We start from the raw sequence: 24405 nt of genomic DNA, 5'->3' as shown, positions 1-24405 counted from the left end.
TATGTGCTGAGGCAGTGAGTCCCAGAGTTTTGTTGTAGCCGGGAGGAAGGTACAGCGGTGAGATGTTGTCGCTGATTTCACAGGTTCCAGGTTGTGAGACAACTTTACGTACAGAAGCAATAAAAAGAAGTTGTGACATGACGATCTCACTTTGTTGTGCGAATCAATAAACAAACAAACTTCTTGCCGACAGGGAACTACCTGCCGCCCTGCCCTGATCTAAAGGACCATCTACTGCGTTTGGGGGTCTGGAGATACAGGAGCAGAGCAAGAGGATCTAAAGCAGGGAAACGACACGCACGCAAGATTCCCACCATTATCGGTAACAGACCCTTGATTACTAGATGCCAGTCGTCCATATTTAACCCGTCTCTTGGTGATGCATACACATGCAAATCAGTTGGCAACTCCCTGTGTACATCTGAGGAAGTTGATGTGCTCCCATCGAACCAACTCGTACGCAAATTACCAGGTGAAGCCTTCATTGAATTCCATCACACCGTGTTTACAAACAACGACGCACCCACGTTTCCATGTCAACCACGCACCGCCCGTATCTTGACGCGGATTCCCCTGTCTGGTGTGGATGCTAAACAAACCGACCATCAACCTACACCAACCAAGAGTAAAACCCACCCCTTACCTCCCTTGCTTCTGTGCAATGCGCGGTCCCTATGCAACAAACTTGACGAGTTTGAACTTCGGCTGTCTTCTTCAGAAACTGGAATAGCTCTGGTAACCGAGACTTGGTTCAAAACAACATCCCCGGCCGAGATGACAGATATTCAGGGCTACTCAACTTTTTCCCAGCCTAGGGAAGGACGCCAGGGTGGCGGAGTGGCAATCTACGTCAGAGACGACCTCCCAGCTAGTGCCCTTGACATGCAGGTCCCCAATGAGCTTGAATGTATCTGGGTTAAAATCCGACCCCACCGACTACCGCGTAGTGTCTCGTGCCTGGCGGTATGTGCAGCGTACTCACCTCCAAACTGTGCACATAGCGACCTACTAATCGAGCACCTGGTGGATGCTGTAGACTCCCTCCGTGTGATCCACCCTGACGTGGGAGTTATCATTGGTGGTGACTTCAACCACGTGGACGTCAGTAAACTGTGCTCCACCCACAATTTACGACAGCTTGTAAATCGTCCCACTCGTGGCCAAGCCACCCTCGACTTTCTTATCACCAACCTTAAGCCTCACTACTCACCCCCTCTGTGTTCCGACCCCCTCGCTTCAAGCGATCATAGCGTTGTTACATTACAACCCAAACCAACGTGTGTGCCAGTCAACAAGACGACCAAACGCTCATGTCGACCCTTACGGGATTCCGATCTTCGCTGTTTTGGGCAATGGATTACTTCCCACGATTGGATCGAAGTGTTCTCCGCCCGCACTGCAGTGGACAAGTCTCGGGCATTATACACCACCCTTCAAGCCCAACTAAATCACTTCTTTCCATTAAAACATATTCGCCTTCACCACCAGGACAAACCTTGGATCACACCTGCTATCAAAACCCTGATTCACCAACGTCAACAGGCCTTTGCTAATGATGACGTTAAGTCTTGGAAACATCTTAGAAACAAAGTCCAGCGTGTGATCTCGACCGCCAAAGCAACATACTTCAACAAGAAGATTAAAGACCTTAAGAAAGAAGACCCTGCTCGTTGGCACCAACAAATCAAAACCATGGCTAACTCAAGAAGAGCGGAACCTGTCATCCACGTCAGTGACGTAGCGCCCAGTGACACTGTGGGGATAGCAAATACAATTAACAGCTCGTTATCCTCTGTGACTACCTCTCTGCCACCACTAGATCCATCAACGCTTCCTTCCTACCTGCCATCACTCCCGCCGCCGGTTGTGCAACCTTGGGAGGTTTATCGGAAGCTACAGAGTGTCAAAACTCGAAAAGCAGCCGGACCTGATCTGATCTCAGGTAAAATCATTAAGGAATTTGCATATGAACTGAGCCGCCCATTCTCAGACATTCTTAACACATCGCTCAGCCAAGGCATGGTACCGGAAGAGTGGAAATCAGCTGTTGTCGTCCCCATCCCAAAGACCAAGCCTCCGACCATCGGTGAACTCCGTCCTATTTCCTTGACATCTTTGTTGAGCAAAGTCGCTGAGAGTTTCATTGCACAGTGGGCTCTATCTGATATCCTTCCCCAACTCGACCCGAAGCAATTTGGGTGTTTAAAAGGCAGGTCAACAACACACTGTCTTTTGGACCTTACCAACGAGATCTTCAAGGCTACTGACAAGACAGGTATACTGTGCTCCTTAGTATCAACAGATTTTAGTAAAGCGTTTGATCGCGTGAACCACAACGTTGCCATCCAACGTCTGATCGACCTAGGCTTGAGACCCTCGCTTACATGCTGGATAGTCGACTTTCTCAGAAACAGACAACAGGCAGTTCGGTACCACGGTGCGCTTTCCGAGAACATCACCGTTACCTGTGGCCTACCTCAAGGTACTCTCCTCGGACCATTGATATTTATAGTCTACATCAACAGCGCCGCAACCCTAGCTGCATCTAGGCGGTGGAAGTTTGTTGACGACCTCAACTTCCTAGAAGTCAGAAATCCGACTGTAGTGTCAACAAAGCTCCAAGAAGACCTTTCGGATCTGGAGAACTGGTCCCGTGAAAGCGACATGGTGTTACACCCTCGCAAATGCAACGTCCTTCACATCCAGTTTAGTAAGACATCGTTCGTGCCACCACCACTCATGATAAGTAACATTGAACTTCAACATGTGAAAGTCATGAAGATTTTGGGTCTTCACCTCCAAGAAGACTTGAAATGGAATACGCACGTGGACTCCATGTGCACGAAGTCATGCCAACGTCTGTACTTACTCATCAAACTGAAGCACTTCCGCGTTCCTGCTGATGATCTAGTTACGGTTTACACCTGTTATATCCGCCCGATTCTGGAGTATGCGTCGCCCGTTTGGCACTCCGGACTACCCGCAACTCTCAGCAACAAAATCGAGAACGTCCAACGCCGAGCACTTCGAATCATCTTGGGCACCAACTACACATCCTACTCCAAAGCATGTATTCGGCTGGGCCTACCTACACTCAAGTCACGTCGTGAACAATTAACTGTTAACTTCGCGAAATCACTTGAACAGTCGAAGCTGTACAGACACCTACTACCACTCTCACGTGTGGATATCAGTGGCAGGATGACTCGTTCATCACACAAACTCGACACTGTTCATTGTAGAACGGAAAGATACAGATCGAGTGCTATACCCTACATGGTGCGCATGCTGAACATGTAAATACCTGAATCTGCGCTCTAGATGTGACAATCTGTTTTATAAGCGATCTTTGACTAGCTACCCATCACCTTCGAAATCAAATTTGTTGTATTTTTAGCCAAATTTGTCACTGTCAAGCAACTGTTAAGCAACTGTGTGCAATATATGTAAATACTATGTGCAATATTCGCTAACGTGCAATATTCGCTGATGTACGAACATCGTTTTTGATAAATGTCTTCGATTTTAATAAATGTAACACGACAGTGCAATTCAGGGCCATGGCCCTGCCATTCTGTACCGTGTAAAGTGTTGAAGAAGAAATAAACCATACTATACTTCTGGGAGCTGAGCTCCACCGGGATGGTTGCCGGCTATCCTAAGCTTATTTCTGACGTGTGGGGCGAGCTTCCCGGGGACCTGGATGCCGCCATGTACTACAGAGCCAACAAGAAACTCTACTTCTATAAGGTGAATACATGTGATTCTTTTTGAGCAAGTAAGATGAAAAGAAAAGGGCTGTTTGTGTTTGTACATGTCCATCTCCGTCGATATCAGTGCATGACTTTCAAATCATAACATTATTTGAGTTTTAGTCTTTTCAACCAACTGACTAACCTGGAATCCAGTCTAGTTGTGGCACGGCCTACCGTAGTTAGTGTAGGCTCTCTACGGGGCCAGTGCAGCTCTGATCCGCTGGTGTCATCATTCACACCCGGTAGCATTTTCCCGGTAGGACTTTGCCCAGTGGGAGTTAATTAATAGGCCCGTGGATGGCAAATTTAACTCCCACCGTGCAAAACTCCTACCGGGTGTGAAAGATTATCCCGGCGGTGGAAAGACCTTCCTGTCCCGAAGGTAGCCTGGCCAATCCACGGCAGACTGGATTCCAGGTTACCAACTGACTGATTCCAATGCACTTCTCCAGGGTGACCAGTACTGGCGTTACACCAACACCCAGCTGGACACCGGCTACCCCCGCCCCATGAGCCAGTGGGGAGGCGTTCCTAGCGACATCGACAGCGCCTACATCTGGTCTGGAAACGGCAGGCTCTACTTTACCAAAGGTGAGCATCTTTAATGAGAGCTAGTGGGACCGCGTTCGGCCCGTGACCGAGAGGTTGCGGGTTCGAATCCAGCTGCCGTGTCACCGATCCTGTGCCCTTGGGAAAGGCACTTTACACGGCTTTCCTCACTTTACTCAGGTGAAAATGAGTACCTAGCTTCGGCTAGGGCCGTCCCTCATCTTTAATGATAGCTAGAGTTTAACGCTAGTTCACCTTTATTCGTGGGGTAACCTATATCCGTTGTTAAAAAAAAATTTGATTAGTGATATCAAGTCAACTGATGCAATGGTGGTTTCAAATTGCAAGATATTCAATATACGGTTTGAAACCACCGTATGTCGACTTGCTATCACGAAATACCTTTTTTCTATAAACATCGGATATAGGTTAACCCACGAATAAAGGCGTTCCTAGCGACGTCGACACCGCCTACATCTGGTCTGGAAACGGCAGGTGAGCATTCTTTAATGAGAGCTATAGAGTTTACATTTTTGACCGGTGCAATGGCCAAGTGGGTAGAGTGTTCGCCTTGCATTCGGTAGGTCGTGAGTTCGATCCCCGGCCGAGTCTTAAAAGACTTAAAAAATGGTACATGCTGTTTTCTCTGCTTAGCACTCAGCATTCGGGAAAGAGTATGGAAGTTGAACACACGCCAGTACCAGTGGACTAGCCCCCTGCTGTAGTGATTGCACAAAGTTGTGTGGCCATGGGCTAATGAAACGGAGATGGGCACCGCCCTATGCGCCATCAGGCGCGGGAAGGAACTTTGAGAATTACATGGTGGCAAATGCCATCTGTATAGAACCTCTCATCCACAGAATCATGAATCGAATGTCCCGTTGTCTTCCACAGGACTGACAATAACAAAGTCCCATTGCATAAGCCTTCATCATTTTGTCAAAATATGAATAACTAGTTTGCAACAGTTAAAAAACGGTTAACATACATTCGCATAATTACACCAGGCCCATTATACCGCCACCTCAAAAACGTTGTTATAGAGGCCTTCTCAAGATTGTCTTTAACACGTAAATATCTGAATTGTATTACATTTAGGATATTTAACATTCGGTGTTCAAGACAATCTTGGAAAGACCTCTATACTAACGTTTTTGAGGTGGCGGTATTATGACACCTGGTGGAATTATGATGGTCGATGTTAATGCTTGAAGCTTGTCTTTTCTACTTCTTATGAAAAACGTGTGGAGATGCTCAGGGTTGCTAAGGTGAATTTACAAGACAATTCAAACATTTATTTCCTCTTTGCGCAGATGACCAATACTACCGGTACAGGGCCGGGACGGGGGTGGACAGGGGCTACCCACGTGACCTGTCGGTGTGGAACGGTGTGCCCGCGGATGGCGTGGACACGGTAATGCAGTGGCTCAACGGGAGGACATACTTCTTCAAGGTTAGACAACCGTTCTGTTTTTTTAAGGCCAGAGTATCAAGTTAAAGAATACCACATTTTGTATTGTTCTTCCGTGAGAATCGACAGTGACCTAATGTTGGTACTGTGTAAAAAAAAAAAAAAAAAACTAACTTAACTTGCACATGTAACATCGACTATCATAATTCCACCAGGTGCCATAACACCGCCACCCTAAAAAACGTTAGTATAGAGGTCTTCCCAATATTGTCTTGATCACCGAATGTTAAATATCCTAAATGTATAGCTATTAGTTGTTATTGATTGCCATACATTGTACCCTGTGCAATTGTTGAGCAATAAAGTCATTCATTCATATAACATTGGATATATTCCGTACTACAGGGCAGTCAGTACTGGCGTTATCATATAACATTGGATATTTTCCGTGCTACAGGGCAGCCAGTACTGGCGTTATCATATAACATTGGATATTTTCCGTACTACAGGGCAGCCAGTACATTGCGTTATCATATAACATTGGATATTTTCCGTACTACAGGGCAGCCAGTACATTGCGTTATCATATAACATGGGATATTTTTCGTACTACAGGGCAGCCAGTACATTGCGTTATCATATAACATTGGATATTTTCCATACTACAGGGCAGCCATTACTGGCGTTATCATATAATATTGGATATTTTCCGTACTACAGGGCAGCCATTGCTGGCGTTATCATATAACATTGGATATTTCCGTACTACAGGGCTGCCAGTACTGGTGTGAACGTTATCATATAACATTGGATATTTTCCGAACTACAGGGCAGCCAGTACTGGCGTTATCATATAACATTGGATATTTTCCATACTACAGGGCTGCCAGTACTGGCGTTATCATCTAACATTGGATATTTTCCGAACTACAGGGCTGCCAGTACTGGCGTTATCATCTAACATTGGATATTTTCCGAACTACAGGGCAGCCAGTACTGGCGTTATCATATAACATTGGATATTTTCCGTACTACAGGGCAGCCAGTACTGGTGTGAACGTTATCATATAACATTGGATATTTTCCGAACATACAGGGCAGCCAGTACTGGCGTTATCATATAACATTGGATATTTTCCGTACTACAGGGCAGCCAGTACTGGTGTGAACGTTATCATATAACATTGGATATTTTCCGTACTACAGGGCAGCCAGTATTGGCGTTTCAACGACACGACCTTCAGTGTGGACCCCGGTTACCCGAAGTCCACCGCGCAGTACTGGTTCGGGTGTATGATGGAGATGGAGCCGACCACGCCCAAACCGACCACGCCCAAACTCCCGCCATGTGACCTGCAGGGCGTCAACAGCGGGGTCAACGTGGTGCCTACCGTAGTGTTACCGTCACTTCTGTCAGTGTTAGTAGCGAAACTCCTGCTCTTTTGAGTAGACTTCTCATTAAGCTTTCATGGTTGTCCCATCGTGTAACATAAATAGAGGTTTTAGTATTCACTTTTTAAACTTCTGATGTATTTTTCATTGTGTCAAAATGTGGTTTCTTTCTCATTCAAGTGCATAAATTTTCTTTTTACAACGATGGATAACAGTTTTCAGGTGTATGATAGTTCTTTACTTGTTGAATTTTGCAAATAAAACGTTTGGTTAAAAGAAATTGGGTGCTGCTACACTGACTCTGAATCTATATCTAACGTTATAACGATAAATGGAGCTTGATACAAAAGTCTTGAGAAGATCACAACATCAAATATTCACTAAAAGTCAGTTTAATCAAATATTACAAACACACATGCATCAATTCAGATATTTTGACACTTCTTGACTGTCCCTTGATTGTTAGTACTTAAAATGTACACAGAAATATTTTTGTTTATTTGTTTTATTAGGATCTGACCAGGAATTAAACTAACTTTGTGGATCCAGCATGGCTTGTAGAACAATACAAAATAGAAAGTCCTAGGCCTAAAATCACGTCAAAATAGCTGGAGCCGAACCTCTGCTTGGAGATTCCTTCTTGGTTAGGTCAGCAGTCTGTGGTTTTTCTTCAATGACATAACAATAGTAGTGCGCCACAGGACTTGAAAATATTGTAGTTATTGTTTTGCGTACAACAGCGAGGTGGAAACTGTACTGAAAGGCAAACCACGTCAAAACAGCTGGAGCCGAACCTCTCTTGGAGAATCCTTCCTGGTTAGGCCAGCAATCTGCCGTTTTGCTTCAGTGACACAGATACAGGTCTGGTTTCCAAAGGAGGCCTGCAATTTCACCCCGACCAATCGAATGGGGATGTCTCTCGCAAATGTGCACACTCCTATAGACAAGGGGACACCAATCGACTTTCAAGGGGATACTTCTCTTGAAATGGGGATGTCCTTCCCTTTATAAGGGGATGCTTCTTCGAAAATGGTATGTTTACCGGGCATAGGGGACGTCTCTCCGGCACCCCCGTCGGCCCGTGGAATCGGCCGCTGACCGGACAAATTGCTTCCTAGTTCATCTAAATCACAACATCCGAAATTTTCAACCTGCCAGTGCAGATACAGGTCTGGTCTCCAAAGGAGGCCGCAATTTTAAGCACCTGGATCATCACCAAAAGGAGCAACACATGAGAATAAAGATATGACCAGTGTCAGGCTCCAAGAAAGAAATGCCATGTCTACTTTCATTTTCACAAAAAGATCGTTATTGGCACAAGTACAGCGACTTTCGCAAGGTCTACTATAACTACATATATATATGAACAATCATGTGTATAACAATAAATTACCGTAATGAACGAATCTGTATATTAACAATATATCAACATGTTAAATCTGGACAAAAGTACCATTTATAAACAAAAATCCCATTGAGCGTGATCGCGACAACATTTGAATAACCAGGACATGATAGTTGACCAAGACCATGGTATACTTCCGGGTCATGAGACGGAACTTCCTGTTAACTGGAAAAACGGCGTGGGTTTGGAACAGGGTTGTAGCCAGCCTGAAATCATTTTCCGTCCCCTCGATTTTAAATACGAAAGAAAGAGAGTTGAGCTGAAGGCATAACGTTCCTAAGGGGATCCGGGGGCATACTAACCTGAAAAATTTTGAAATCTAGACCCTCTGAAGCCCAATTTCCTGCGTTTTGAGGTGTGGATTTTGCTGGTAGACTAAGCTGTTCATCTGTTTTGGTGAAAAATTACACAAGAAGACAATTTTTATATCTTTACTGACTTTACATATAGATTTTTGTCCATTACAGAGGACAGAATGGGCAAATATATTTTCTGTCCCCAGCTGCAAAATTCCTTCAAAGGACTGAAGGACGGGTGCTGGCTACAACCCTGGTTTGGAAGTTTTTCTTCGTCTCGAAGAGTTCATCAACATTTAGCGGTTTTAGCGATCCGACTGACGTTGTCGTGCAAGTCTGCCGGTGTTCAAGTTTGTTCAGGTAAGACGATATCTTGTATTTTGATACTAGAAGCTCTGTAGGCTTGACAGAAAGCTCGAAAGTGAAGGGTGTCGTGAACGCGCGTTGCAACCTCATTGGATTAATAGGGAGGGGGGAACCAACTTGGGGGAACAAAGGTATGAACCACAGGGTTTGTCGTCTGTTTCCAATGGAAGATAGACCATAGCTAAGAGGAAAGAATTATACAAATGTATGTTTGAAATGTTCCAGTTTTCTGCACCTAAAAAATGGAGAAATGATTCTGATAAGTAGAGGAATGCAGAAAAACGTAAACAGCGGGGGCCTGTGAGGGGTTTACGGAGGATCTTTTGATAGGAATTCTGAGGTTATTTATTCAATGGCATGTGTAAATTGAAGTCTGGTTTGATGTATTTCTTTTTCAGAATCAATTTTACAGTGTTCATTGCTGTAGAAATATGTCGTAGTTGTAATCTTGTATGTAGGGCGCGGTTTATATCTGTAGATATACCTCAACTCCCCCTTTCCGCCCCCAGGCCGGAACTTCAGCATCTGGTGTACATTATGGCGTGTTTGAACTAATTCTACGGGGAGGTTCAGTAGTACTACTGGTAGGGGTGGGCACTCGTACAGACACAGTCCAGGTCCAGAGGTACAGGTCTGGACCAAGCCAAACTGGGACCTAGTTGTCTGTGAAAACTTGTGAATGGGCAAAACAATCGTCCATTTAGCTCCAAATGAATCAGTTTGATGGAGTATCCGCATTCTGGGTAATACTGGGCCCCACAATGTAAACATACCAACAATTTCGACCACAGTGTATATTTCATGATGAAGGCAAATCAAGATGGCCTTACCTTCAGAGATATCAGGGTCTACCTCGGGGGGAGGGGGGTGGGGGTTTGTAGAATATCCTTGGGCCCTGGGGGAATGTTGGCCCCAGAGCCAAAGAATTGGAATTTGTAGGCCCTGGAAACAGTTTGGCTGGCACACTAATGTACACGTTGGTATACTTACAAACGGATCCTGCGAAAAGATCTCAAAAGACTTGAGTCAGCTTACAGATGTGCCCTATGTGGCAGAGAGAGTCATTCTCTTATATGAATATTTAGCCACAGCTGACACTGTAGGGCTGATATCAATTAGGATTATACCGGTAGTCAGTATTGACCGAAGGAGGCCTTACTAGTAGTAGTACATGTACTTACAAATCTGTGGTCTCTTGTCTAATGACAATTCATCTTTTGCCTACACTAGATCTACAAGGATGGCATCAACAAGCAACATGCAAAGTTTGGATGACAACAGAAGTGCAAAAAAGGATGATTCTGTGCAACCGAGCACTAGCAGAAGGAAGAAGTGCTACAAGTGTGAGGAGTGCAGCAAGCAGTTTAGTAGGCTCGATCATCTAAAGAAACACAAGCGAACTCACACAGGGGAGAAACCGTACCGGTGTGAGGAGTGCAGCAGGCAGTTCAGTGAGCCTGGCCATCTGAAGAGTCACATGCGAACTCACACAGGGGAGAAACCGTACAGGTGTGAGGAGTGCAGCAGGCAGTTCAGAGAGCTGGGTCATCTGAAGAGACACATGCGGACTCACACAGGGGAGAAACCCTACAGGTGTGAGGAGTGCAGCAGGCAGTTCAGTGACCTTGGTGATCTAAAGAAACATATGCGGACTCACACAGGGGAGAAACCCTACAAGTGTGAGGAGTGTAACAAGCAGTTCAGTCAGCTGGGTCATCTAAAGGGACACATGCGTACTCACACAGGTGAGAAACCTTACAGGTGTGAGGAGTGTAGCAAACAGTTTAGTCATCAACATTATCTTAAGACCCATATGCGAACTCACACAGGTGAGAAACCGTATAACTGTGAAGAATGTAGCAGACAGTTCAGTCTCCTGGGTCAACTAAAGAAACACATGCGGGCTCACACAGGAGAGAAACCCTACAGGTGTGAGGAGTGTTGCAAACAGTTCAGTGACCAGGGTAATCTGAAGAAACACATGCAAACTCACACAGGGGAAAAACCCTACAAGTGTGAGGAGTGCAGCAAGCAGTTCAGTCTGCTGGCAAGTCTGAAAAGACACATCCTGACTCACACAGGGGAGAAATCTCACAAGTGTGAGGAGTGTAGTAAGCAATTTAGCAGGTCGGATGAACTGAAGACCCACATGCGTACCCACACTGGGGAAAAATCGTATACGTGTGAGGAGTGTAGCAAGCAGTTCAGTCAGCTGTATATTCTAAAAACTCATATGCGAACTCACACAGGAGAGAAACCCTACAAGTGCGAGGAGTGCAGCAGACAGTTCAGTCAGCTGGGTCATTTTAAAGGACACATGCGAACTCACACAGGGGAGAAACCCTACAAGTGTGAGGAGTGTAGCAAACAGTTCAGTCTACTGGGTAATCTGAAGAAACATATGCGTACTCACACTGGGGATAAATCTTAGTTAAGTGTGAGGAGTGTAAGAGGCGGTTTAGTTAGTTGAGTCATAGAAAAAACATGGAGACTTACAGACATGGGAGAAACCGTTGAGGGGTGAGGAATGCAGCAGGCAGTTCAGTCGGCTGGGTCATCGAAGAAACAAACTCCAACAGATGAGAAAGTGTCAGCTGTTCAGCAGACAGTTCTGTGAACTCAGTAGTCTTAGACAGCACATGCAAACCCAGAAATAAGAATCAGGAGTCAGGAGTGTGAAATAGAGATGTTGGTCACATAGTATGTTTGTCAATTTTATTTTTTACAATTTTGTTTAGTACTAGTAGTTTAGATATTGTATAGCCAGCTATCTGATTGTAACTCCATGAACTGTTGTAATAATATTGTAAAGAAAGGTTTTAATTTTATTTACTTGTTGATTTTTTATCTCAAGTTCCCAACCTCAAATTAGTTAGGAAGATTTAACATCTAGTACGTTTTGTTCCTTATCTAACTTTTGTTGTTATTGCACATGCCCTTTTGTACAATGGCAAGTTGGCCATTTAGTGTCAACTGTTCAATGTTACACATATCTTATTATCTATTTTAGGTTTTGTAGTTTAGCTATACCAATAGAACTGGTGAAAGCAGTTATTGTGTGAAGAAGACTTGTTTCATCACTACTAATTACTTGTGATCTTAAGATGGTTGCTTGTACTAATCTACATTTACATTAGTGTTAACGTTATCAGGTATTTGTTATACTTGCTTATTTCATGTAGGTAGATGCATGTGTTTGTTAGTTGCAGGTGTTTGTTAAACATTTTATGTAGATACAAGTCTGTTTTAGATTGATGTCTGTAACTGTCAGAAAAGTTTTGAAATGATGTAAGAACAAAGGATTGATAACAGTACGTATTAACCTCATCATCCAAACTAAGTTTTTTTACTTGTTTTTTTTAGACCTGAATTTCTCAACAAAGTACATATGGTAGAAAGAAGTGTTAGTTTAGGTTTTATTGTTCTTTCATGTTTTATTATAATCATTTGTTTTGTTCAATAAAGTTGTTTGTTTAATACACACTTGTTTGGAGATAGCATTTCAAGAAGTTGATACATTTAGTATGGCACTAGCCATAGCTATAGTATACAGGAGAATTCTTTTACACAACCAGTTTTTCTTACTAATGACATTATGCATACGTTTCGATGTTCTGATCAGCTCACGATACATACATACACACATACATACATACATACAGAAATACGTACAAATGCTACCAAACACAAAAGAATAGTGTTACCAGCATTTTTATCTTATGAAGTCAGTCGTACATTTAAATCTTCATGAAAATAATAAAACAAAATGATTCCATATAAGGCACTACTTTCTAGCTACATATACCAAGGACGTTACATCCTTGCATATACTCGCGAGTTGTTTTTATTTGCTGAGCAGAGCACCAGATTTCCGGGTGCACATACGCTAAAGATCGCTAGAAGGCATTACTGCACAAGACACGACAGTTCTGACCAAACAGAGGTTTGGCTCCGGCTGTGTTTTGACGTGTTTTAGGCGTTTTTGTCGGGAAACGGAATCACAGCAACTTTGAGGAGCCCGCATGACACGAAGAAAACGATACAAAATAGAAAAACGGTTAAAACGCCTAAAATCAAGTCAAAAACATCTGAAACCAAACCTCTGCTTTGAGGATACTTCTTGGTTAGGTCAGCAGTTTAAGCCTCCATAGCAGGCTCTCTGGGCTTTTTATGGCTCATAATACACTTTTGCTGGCCATTTCTTTTTGTACTGGGTCGCTGATTGTCGGCCGTCGCTGATTACTGACCCAGTACAAAAAGAAATGACCAGCAATAGTAATATGAGCCAAAAAAGGACCCCTGAGTGCCTGCTATGGAGGCCGTTTTTATTCAGTGATACGGGGCACAGGTACTGGTTTCAAAAGGACCCTGCAATTTTAAACACGTTGACTATCACCAAAAGGAGCAACACAGGAGCGTAGAAATATGACTAGTATCAGTCTCCACGAAAGAAATGTCATGTCTGCATTAATCTTTACAGAAAGATCCTTATAATTGTATGCTCATTGAGATCACAAAAAGTACATGAAGACAATTTCGCCCCTGTAAGCTCCTGTAACTAAAACAACAGGAGCTAATTGACTCATTTGCATTAAACTGTGTCTTAGCCTTGCTATCCTTTGAAATCCAAATTGTCTTCAGCTTGACTTTGGCTTAGCTTTGTTTTCTTTGCAATCCAAATTGTCTTCAGTCTGAATTGTCTTAAAACCTTTCCTATTGGACATCTGAAATTGTCTTCATTCATAGTTAGAGTATAAAAGACCTGTTTCTTCCAGATCTCTTCAGTGTCACTAACTAATTTTGGCGGACAACTTCCTGTTTTCCCGAAAAACGGCGTGGGTTTGGAAAGTCTTTCATCGTTTCGAATATCTCATCAACATTTAGCGGTTTTAGGAGTCGACGGACGTTTTGCTCAAGTCTGCTGGTGTTCAAGTTTGTTCAGGTAAGACGACATCTTGTATTTTGATACTAGAAGCTCTGTAGGTTTGGCCAAGGACGTTATATGCTTGGTTTGGCAGAAAGCTCGAAAGTTAGACCAAGGTGGTTCCGTGAACGCGTTCTTCACATTACAGGGGAGGGGGGACCGGCGGGGGTGGGGTGGGCGATCACAAAGAACTTACCAAAGGTAAAAAAAAAAAATCAACTTTTCTGCCGTCTATGTTCACTGGAATATAGACCGTATCTTAGAGGAAAGAATTATACAAATTTATGTTTGAAATGTTTCAGTTTTCACCAAAATAGATCCCACATGGTATGACGAAAACACCTTTAAAAACGCCTAGAATCACGCCAAAAATAGCTGGAGCCGTCTGCTTGGAGACTCCTTCTTAGTTAGGTCAGCAGTCTGCCGTTTTTCTCCAGTGACACGGTTACAGGTACAGGTCTGGTTTCCAAAGGTGGTCCGCAATTTTGACCATCACGAAATGGAGCAACACAGGAGAATAGAAATATGACCAGTGTTAGTCTCAGAGAAATAAAGGCCGTGTCTGCATTAATCTTTATATAAATCCCGATTAATCGTTATCGCGACAACTATTGGATAACCAGGGAGGATGGTTGACCCAGGTCAGGTCGAGGTATACTTCCGGGTTATGAGACGCAACTTCCTGTTTTGTGGAAAACGGAGTGGGCTGGAAATATTTTCTTCGTCTCGAAGATCTCATCAACATTTAGCGGTTTTAGGGAGTCTACGGACGCTTTTGTGCGAGTCTGCTGGTGTTCAAGTTTGTGCTGGTAAGACGAACTCTTGTATTTTGATACTTCAAGCTCTGTAGATTTGATAGAAACCTCGAAAGTGAAGCGTTTCGTGAACGCGCGTTGCAACCTCTTTGGAATAGGGAGGGGGGGGACCAACTGCAACTTGGGGGAAGAAAGGTATGAACCACAGGGTTTGTCGTCTGTTACCAATGGAAGATAGACCATGGCTTAGATGAAATAATTTTATGAAATATTCCAGTTTTCTGCAGCTAGAATAGGGAGAGAACATTTTGATAAGTAGAGGAATGCATCTGTAAGGTGTACCTCAACTTCCCCCGTCCGACCCCAGGCGGGGACTTTCTTGCGTTCTAGCATCTGGTGTTCATTATGGCGTGTTTGAACTAACTGCTAGGGGAGGTTCAGTAGTACTACTAGCAGGGGTGGGTACCGGTACAGAAAATTCAGGTACAAGTACTGTTCAGGTCTACATGATTAGGTCCTCGTCCGGACCTGAACCTGGACCTAGTTGTCTGTAAAACCTTGTGAATGGGAAAAAGAATGGTCCATTTCGCAACAAATGAATTTGTTTGATGAAGTATCCTATTTCTACTGGCGTTTTAGAATTCTGTCAACAAAGCTAATGCCTCTGTCAGACTAAATTTGTTTGTAGCAACTTGATGAAATGTATACTTCACTCTTGTTTATACAGGTTATAGGTTCACGATAGCAAAGTTTTATATTGATTTCGTAGGCATCAATAAGCGCCGCCATGTTGGATGTTTACTTTCCTAATTGGGATGGTAAGCCCCCATACACATCAATGCTTGCCGGTATAATCTGTTAATTTTGGTTTCAGTCTTAAATCAGGTCCAATGATTATTTTCAGGTCTGTTTTTTTTCGCACCGGTCCAACAAGAAAAATTGTTTTGTACACACCCCTATTTAGTAGCTTAAATTTTTAAAATGGTGGAGAGAGCCTTAACTATTTGTCAGTCTTTAATTTTCTTAGGGGATGTATACATTGAGTTGGAAAAAGTTTGGCTAGGACACTAATGTACCAGTTGGTATAAATACTAAAAAAATTAATGTTGCCTAACAACAATTCATTCCCTACAGACCTTGTGATCGAGCTAGGAGGATGGCATCAACAAGCGAGGTGCAGAGTTTGGATGACGTCAGGAGAAATGCAAGAGAGGATGATTCTGTGCGACCTGGCACTTACAAGTGTGAGGAGGGCGGCAGAGACAAGAAGTGCTACAAGTGTGAGGAATGCAGCAAGCAGTTTAGTCAGCTGAGTAATCTAAAAAGGCACATGCGGACTCACACAGGTGACAAACCGTACAAGTGTGAGGAGTGCAGCAGGCAGTTCAGTCAGCTGGGTCATCTAATGGGACATATGCGGACTCACACGGGGGAGAAACCCTACAAGTGTGAGAAGTGCAGCAAGAAGTTCAGTCGGCTGGGTCATCTTAAGACTCACATCAAAACTCACACAGGGGAGAAACCCTACAGTTGTGAGGAGTGTAGCAAACAGTTCAGTCAACTTTGTCATCTTAGGGGACACATGCGGACTCACACAGGGGAGAAACCCTACAGGTGTGAGGAGTGCAGCAGGCAGTTCAGTCAGCTTTTTGATCTGAAGAGACACATGCGGACTCACACAGGGGAGAAACCTTACAGGTGTGAGGAGTGCAGCAGGCAGTTCAGTCGGCTGGGAAGTCTGCAGAAACATATGCGGACTCACACAGGGGAGAAACCCTACAGGTGTGAGGAGTGCAGTAGGCAGTTCAGTCAGCTGTGTGATCTAAAAACTCATATGCGGACTCACACAGGGGAAAAACCCTACAGGTGTGAGGAGTGCAGCAGGCAGTTCAGTCAGCTGGGTGATCTAAAGAGACACATGAGGACTCACGTAGGGGAGAAACCCTACAAGTGTGAGGAGTGCAGAAGGCAGTTCAGTGAGCTTGGTGCTCTAAAATCCCACATGCGGAGTCACACAGGGGAGAAGCCTTATAAGTGTGAGGAGTGCAGCAAGCAGTTCAGTGTGCTAGGTAATCTAAAAAGACACATGAAAACTCACACAGGGGAGAAGCCTTATATGTGTGAGGAGTGCAGCAGGCAGTTCAGTCAGCTGAGTAATCTAAAGACTCATATCAAAAGTCACACTGGGGAGAAACCTTATAAGTGTGAGGAGTGCAGCAGGCAGTTCAGTCAGTTCAGAAGTCTTAAAAGGCACATGCAGACTCATAAATAAGAAAGGCCAGGACCAATAGTATTATATAGAGATGTTGGAAAATTCACATGGAAAATTCTGGAGATTGCCTACAAACATGGTTAATTTGTCAAGTTAAGTAATATTTTTTTTCCATATTTTGTTTAGTTGTTTAGTAGTTTAGCCAGTCTTCTACTGTAACACCTCTTCTAATGAAAGGTATTACTTTTATTTACTTGTTCCTAATCTTAGATTAGTACGTAAGATGTAATAGAGTAGGTTTTGTTCTTTATTAAAGTTTTTTTTTATATTGCGCATGCCCTTTTGTAACATGCCAAGTTGTCCATTTAGTGTGGAATAACAGTTAAAGTCGCAGAAATTATGTTCTCTATTTTAGGCTTGTAGCTTAGCCATATATATAATCTACGTGAGGTACCACTAGAACTGGTGAAAGCAGTTATTGCGTGAAGAAGACTTGTTTTTGTCACTACTAACAACTTTCTTTAATGCTACGTTCTTTAGTGTTAGCATTGTCTAGTATTTGTTATACTTGCTTTCAACTTCAACTAGGCCAGAACTAGTCTTGAAAGTGAAGTCACACTTTAGAAGTGTTATTTTGGGTTTTATTGTTCTGTTACATTTTTTTCATTATAGTCATTTGTTCAATAAAGTTGTTTGTTTGATGCACACTTGTTTGTAGCATTGGAAGAAGTCAATAGATTTAGTATGGCACTAGCCACAGGACTTTATTAGTATGAAGTACAGAAACCAGCTAAGCTAAAACAAAACAATTTTTGCTCTCCAAAATGAAAAAAAATGCATCTAAAACCATACACTGTTCAAGAATAGTTACTCAAGTAACTAGATGTGATTTTTGAAACGGTCAAACGTTTTAGGCAGCAATTGTTGTATGTCAGAACATGTACGTACATGTCAGTACATGTACAATCCATTCAGGCCTTCTCAAGTTATGCTGTTCGTCTACTTACAAGCATGTACATACACACTAACATACATACATACTTATATACTTACAAACATGTATACACACATGCATACAAATATACATACACACACGAACACACACACACACACACACACACACACACACATACATACAGACATTCAAACATACATACGAACATACATACATACATACATACACACGCTACCAAACACAAAAGAATACAGAGTCACCAGTATGTTTATTTCAATAAGTCAATACATTTAAATCTTTATGAAAATTAATAAACAACATGATTCCATATATGGCATTACTTTCCATTTATATACCTAATATTTGTTTTTAATTGCTGAGCAGATCACAGATTTCTGGCTGCAGATACACTGAAGATCGCTAGAAGGCATCACTGCACAATACACTGGATGGCTCTACTTTTTAGAGTTGACCTCATTGAACCGATGACCAAGCAGATGTTTGACTTTGGCTGTATTTTGATACGTTTTATCCATATTTTGTCGGAAAACGGAATCACACCAACTTGGGGATCCCGCGTGACATGAAGAAAACAGTTCAAAATAGAAAGCCGGTTAAAAACGCCTAAAATCACGTCAAAAATAGCCGGAGCCGAACCTCTGCTTGGCGAATACTTCTTGGTTTGGTCAGCATTCTGTCGCTTTTCTATCTCCAAGCAGATCCTACGGTAGCATTAGACAGTATCAAAAGCTAGCAGAGGTGTGAAGCCTGGGAGTATGTATGTGACCGTTTGAATCCCTTTGGCCGGCTATTCTTCTTGGCAAGCTTTGATACTATCTTTGATACAACAACAACAACTATCATTATATATATGGCACCGTAGGATCTGCTAGGAGATTACAGGTACAGGTCTGGTTTCCAAAGGAGGCCTGAAATTTCAAGCACGTTGAAAATCTCCAAAAGGAGCAACACGGGGTAACAAAAATATGACCAGTGTCAGTCTCCAAGAAAGAAATGCCATGTCTTACATAAATCCTGTTTGAGCAATATCGCGACAACTATTGAATAACCAGGAGATGATGTTTAACCCACGATCATGATATACTTCCGGGTCATGAGGCGCAACTTCCTGTTTTCTGGTAAAACGGCTTGGGTTTGGAAGTTTTCTTCGTTTCGAAGATCGATCTGGTCAACATCGGCGGTTTTAGTGAGCCGACGGACGTTTTTTGCAAGTCTGCTGGTGTTTTTTTATTTCTATTTTTTTATTGCAACAGATAAATACATAACATGATGGCGACACACTCAAGCTCAACATGCTTATTTTCGTGCCGTCATCAGGAACAAACTGAGAGTACAAAAGAACATTGAAGGTAGCAGAACACAGTTTTCGGCCTATGGGGATTTCTATAGTTAAGGGCCTCAAGGTGACTAGCTTCGACGCAATGAAAAATATAGTAGGGTGCACTTTTGGAATACCAAAATCGGATATGTTTGAGTTGAAGGTACAAGCCACAATATATTAAAAAACAAAAAAATACTGTCGGCGTATCGTCTTCTCACGCCCTCTTTGAAATGCCCCTCTGCGGAGGTCACAGAACTGCAGCCGGCTCACGCTAGAAAGGCAGTTGCGTAATGGAGCGCATTTATACACAAAATAGAAAACTTTCACAATCCAAACCATGCAGTCTCAGAGTCGACACCTTCCGTGACCACGTAGCACAGGTTATATCTGGCTGCCCCTCAAATAAGGCTTTTTACCTCTCCTTCAACAAGTTTATCCGTACTATTTTATGTACCCGCGTCATACTCCCCGGGGTTCGCCCACTAATACTGTGTTCTGCTACCTTGAAACAAATACAGACAAGCAAAGCATATAACAAAAGTAATGTTAAGTAACACCATATAACAAAATCATAGAACATAAGAAAATACATTTGAGTATAGGTGGATATTCGGACAGGTACTCCGGGCCAAGCTGGTAGGATAGAGATTCACTTATTCAAATCTTTTTGTTTCTTTTATGAATAATTGTACATGCTGTAGAAGTTTTGTGTTAATTGAGTTGGATAGAAATGCAGACCCTCGAATCATTAAATGGACTAAATCATTATCCGAGAGATTGTCCATGTTAATAGCAAATCCAACCAGCTTATGCAAGTTGCTGAGGAGGGAGATACGGTATTGGGTGTAGTTGGGGCAGTACAAAAAATAATGATGAATACTTTCACAATGATGGCCACAGGCGCAAGCACTACTAGTAACAAGATTGCGAGAGTACAAGTTGGAGTTTAAACTATAAGTACCTAGGCGGAAACGAGTGAGAATAGCGCAAGTGAAACGAGGACCTATGCTGAAGTATGGAACAGAGACAGGGCGCACGGATTTGACCATTTTTTTCTTAAAGTGAGGAAGACGTAAGGAACGATCTGCTAGGGTAAGGTTGTTCCAATGATACGTTGCATAGGGAATGAACGATTTCTTATAGCGGGTTGTGGTACATTTTAGTGACAGAAAGTCGTTTTTATTACGAAGGTCATAGGAAGCAGAGTCTGATACTAAGGGTGGTATCAAATCATTTTAATATTGTTGAGTATGGCCATGAACGATTTTATAGAATAAAATAAGAGTCTGATTGTGTCGGCGGTCGGATAGTTTTTCCCATCCCAGTTCAGTAAGTAGAGAAGAGTATGAGGACCCCCTGATGGCACCAGCTACAATTAAAGAACATTCGTATTGTATACGTTCAATGAGATTCGAGTCTAAAGTAGTGCAACCGTGCCAGACTACGCCACCATATTCAAGTAGAGGACGGATAAACGATTTATATATAATTTCCAGAACTTTACGAGGGATCTTAAATTTGAGTTTACTGGTGTTCAAGTTTGTACAGGTAAGACTACTTCGTGTATTTTGATAATAGAAGCTCTGTAGGTTAACAGAAAGCTCCAAAACTGAAGCGTTTCGAGAACGCGTTGCAACTTCTCTGTGGGGAGGGGGAGACGAAGGTGTATTAAAAACCACTCGGCCCGGTTTGTCGTCTAACTCTCATCTTTGTCTACTGGAAGACAGAGGAAAGAATTATACAAATGTATGTTTGAAATGTTCCAGTTTTTTGCACCCAAATAGTGAGAGAAGTCAGAACATAATTTCTGATACGTAGAGGAAAACGTAAACAATGGGGGCATGTGAGGGGTTTTAGGAGGATCCGTTGATAAGAATTTTGATGTTATTTATACAAAGGCAAGTGGAAATACAAGTCTGTTTTTATGTATTTCCCTTTCAGAGTGAATTTCACAGTGTTTTTTTGGTGTAGAAATAAGTCATACCTGTATTTTTATACAGTGTTATATTTGTGAAGTGTACCTCAACTTCCCCCGTCCGCTCCCTGGCCGGAACTTCCCGCCGTTCTAGCATCTGGTGTTCATTATGGCGCGTTTGAACTGACTTCATTAGTGGTGGGTACCGGTACAGAAAATCCAGGCACAGATACGTTCCAGGTCCTAGATGACCAGAGTATAGTCTGTAAAGACTTGTGAATGGGCACAACAATGGTCTATTTCACTACCAATGAATAATTTGTTTATTTTTACTAGCGTTTTAGAATTCTGTCATTATGCCTACAAAGCTAATGCCTGTTAGACTAAGTTTGTTTGTAGCAACTTGGTAAAATGTATCCTACTTCGCTCTTGTAGCGCAAACCTGTATTGACTTCGTAGGCATCAATAAGTGCGCCATGTTTGTTGGGATGTTTACTTTCTTACAAATGGGGATGGTAAGCCCCAAACACATGAATGCTTGGCGGTATAATCAGTTCATTTTTTAATCGGTCTAAAATCAGGTCCAATGATTTTCTTCAGGTTTGTTTTTTTCGCACCTGTCCAACAAGAAAGAACGGTTTTGTACCCACCCCTATTTAGTAACTTAAAATAGTGGAGACTGGAGAGAGGCTTCACTATTCGTCAGTCTTAATTTTTGTTAGGAGATTTATACATAGAGTTGGAAAAAGTTTGGCTTGGACACTAATATATAAGTTGGTGTTGTAATATCTTGCCTAATGTATGATCTTTTCCCTACAGACCTTGTGGTAGAGCTAGGAGGATGGCTTCAGCAAGCAAAGCGCAGAGTTTGAATGACGTCAGGAGAAATGCAAACATGGATGATTCTGTGCAACCTGGGAGCAGAGTGGAGAAACCCTACAAGTGTGAGGAGTGCAGCAAGCAGTTCAGTAAGCTGGGTAATCTTAAGTCTCACATGCGGACTCACACAGGAGAGAAACCCTACAAGTGTGAGGAGTGTAGCAAACAGTTCAGTGAGATGGGTAGTCTGAAGAGTCACTTGCGAAGTCACACAGGGGAGAAACCGTACAGGTGTGAGGAGTGCAGCAGGCAGTTTAGTCAACTGGGTCATCTGAAGACTCACATTAAAACTCACACAGGGGAGAAACCTTACAGGTGTGAGGAGTGCAGCAGGCAGTTCAGTGAGCTAGGAAGTCTGAAGAAACACATGCGGACTCACACAGGGGAGAAACCCTACATGTGTGAGGAGTGTAGGAAGCAGTTCAGTCATCTGGTTAATCTGAAGAACCACATGCGGACTCACACTGGGGAGAAACCCTACAGATGTGAGGAGTGCAGCAGGCAGTTCAGTCAGCTGAGTGATCTGAAGAGACACATGCGAACCCATACAGGGGAGAAACCTTTCAGGTGTGAGAAGTGCAGCAGGCAGTTCAGTACACTGGGTAATCTGAAGGCTCACATCCGGACTCACACTGGAGAGAAACCATACAAGTGTGAGGAGTGCAGCAAGCAGTTTAGTGAGCCGGGTCATCTAAAAAGACACATGAAAACTCACACAGGGGAGAAGCCTTATAAGTGTGAGGAGTGCAGCAGGCAGTTCAGTCAACTCAGAAGTCTTAGAAGGCACATGCAAACTCACCAATAAGGAAGGCCAGGACCAATAGTATTATATATAGATGTTGGAAAATTCACATGGAAAATTCTGGAGAACAAACATGGTTAATTTGTCAAGAAAAGTAATATTTTTTGTCACATTTTGTTCAGTTGTTAAGTAGTATAGCAAGTTTTGTCATTGTAACTCTATGTACAGCCTTCTACTGTAACACCTCTTCTAATGAAAGGTATTACTTTTATTTACTTGTCAATATTTTATACTTGTCAAAGTTCCTAATTTTAGATTAGTAAGTAAGGTGTAATAGAGTAGGTTTTGTTCTTTATTAACTTTTTTTTTATATTGCGCATGCCCTTTTGTAACATGCCAAGTTGTCCATTTAGTGTGGAATAACAGTTAAAGTCGCAGAAATTATGTTCTATATTTTAGACTTGTAGCTTAGCTATATATATAATCTACGTGAGGTACCAATAGAACTGGTGAAAGCAGTTATTGCGTGAAGAAGACTTGTTTTTGTCACTTCTAACAACTTTCTTTAATAATAATGCTACGTTCTTTAGTGTTAGCATTGTCTAGTATTTGTTATACTTGCTTTCAACTTCAACTAGGCCAGAACTAGTCTTGAAAGTAAAGTCACACTTTAGAAGTGTTATTTTGGGTTTTATTGTTCTAATACATATTTTGCATTATAGTCATTTGTTCAATAAAGTTGTTTGTTTGATGCACACTTGTTTGTTTGTAACATTGGAAGAAGTCAATATATTTAGTATGGCACTAGCCATAGGAGTTTTTTAGTATGAAGTACAGAAACCAGCCAAGCTAAAACAAAACACTTTTTTTTGCTCTCCAAAATGAAAAAAAATGCATCTAAAACCATACACTGTTCAAGAATAGTTACTTAAGTAACTAGATGTGATTTTTGAAACGGTCAAACGTTTCAGAGAGCGTCTGTTGTATCCAAGATGCTTTGAGGCACACCCTTGATATCCAGAACATACAATCCATTCGAGCCTTCTCCAGTTGTGCTGTTCGTCTACTTGCAAGCATGTACATACACACTAACATACATACATACATACTTATATACTACAAACATGTATACACACATGCATACAAACATACATACACACACATATACATACACACACACACACATACATACAGATATTCATACATACGAACATACATACATACAAACGCTACCAAAGACAAAAGAATACAGTGTCACCAGCATGTTTAAATCTTCATGAAAAGAATGAAATAACATGATTCCATATATGGCATTACTTTCCATATACATACTTAATATCTGATTTTAATTGCTGAGCAGATCACAGATTTCCGGCTGCAGATACACTGAAGATCGCTAGAAGGCATCACTGCACAATACACTGGATGGCTCTACTTATTAGAGTTGACCTCATTGAACCAATGACCAAGCTGAGGTTTGGCTTAGGCTGTATTTTGATGTGTTTTA

At 42.4% G+C, this 24405-nt stretch overlaps 3 protein-coding genes across 5 annotated transcripts in view; all 3 read left to right on the top strand.

Moving 5' to 3' along the window:
* LOC118407405 (matrix metalloproteinase-16-like) overlaps window positions 1–7383 on the top strand; it is a 49093-nt gene extending 41710 nt beyond the window's left edge. The window contains exons 8-10 of one of the 3 annotated variants that reach the window (XM_035807878.1): window positions 4208–4346; window positions 5618–5757; window positions 6922–7383. In XM_035807878.1, the coding sequence (XP_035663771.1) occupies window positions 4208–4346; window positions 5618–5757; window positions 6922–7161 (519 nt within the window). In that variant the 3' untranslated portion in view covers window positions 7162–7383. Of the gene's footprint in view, window positions 1–4207; window positions 4347–5617; window positions 5758–6172; window positions 6284–6921 lie in introns of those variants that run through there. The other 2 variants (XM_035807881.1, XM_035807880.1) reach the window with 2 other exon arrangements.
* A 1687-nt stretch (window positions 7384–9070) lies between these two features.
* Window positions 9071–10783, top strand: LOC118407409 (protein krueppel-like; the record flags this gene model as incomplete). Its single annotated transcript, XM_035807884.1, has 2 exons — window positions 9071–9168; window positions 10405–10783. A coding segment is annotated over exon 2 (369 nt), but the record flags the coding sequence as incomplete, so codon positions are not given.
* A 3158-nt stretch (window positions 10784–13941) lies between these two features.
* Window positions 13942–23646, top strand: LOC118407413 (zinc finger protein 271-like). The gene is made up of 3 exons (XM_035807889.1): window positions 13942–14116; window positions 15988–17121; window positions 22097–23646. The coding sequence occupies exons 2-3, from the start codon at window positions 16010–16012 to the stop codon at window positions 22959–22961; spliced, it is 1977 nt and encodes a 658-aa protein (XP_035663782.1). The 5' UTR covers window positions 13942–14116; window positions 15988–16009; the 3' UTR covers window positions 22962–23646.
* The last annotated feature ends 759 nt before the right edge of the window (window positions 23647–24405 follow it).

This window comes from Branchiostoma floridae, unplaced genomic scaffold, assembly GCF_000003815.2.
Source record: "Branchiostoma floridae strain S238N-H82 unplaced genomic scaffold, Bfl_VNyyK Sc7u5tJ_1338, whole genome shotgun sequence".
NCBI lineage: Eukaryota > Metazoa > Chordata > Leptocardii > Amphioxiformes > Branchiostomatidae > Branchiostoma > Branchiostoma floridae.
This window is presented reverse-complemented; position numbering and strand designations above follow the sequence as displayed.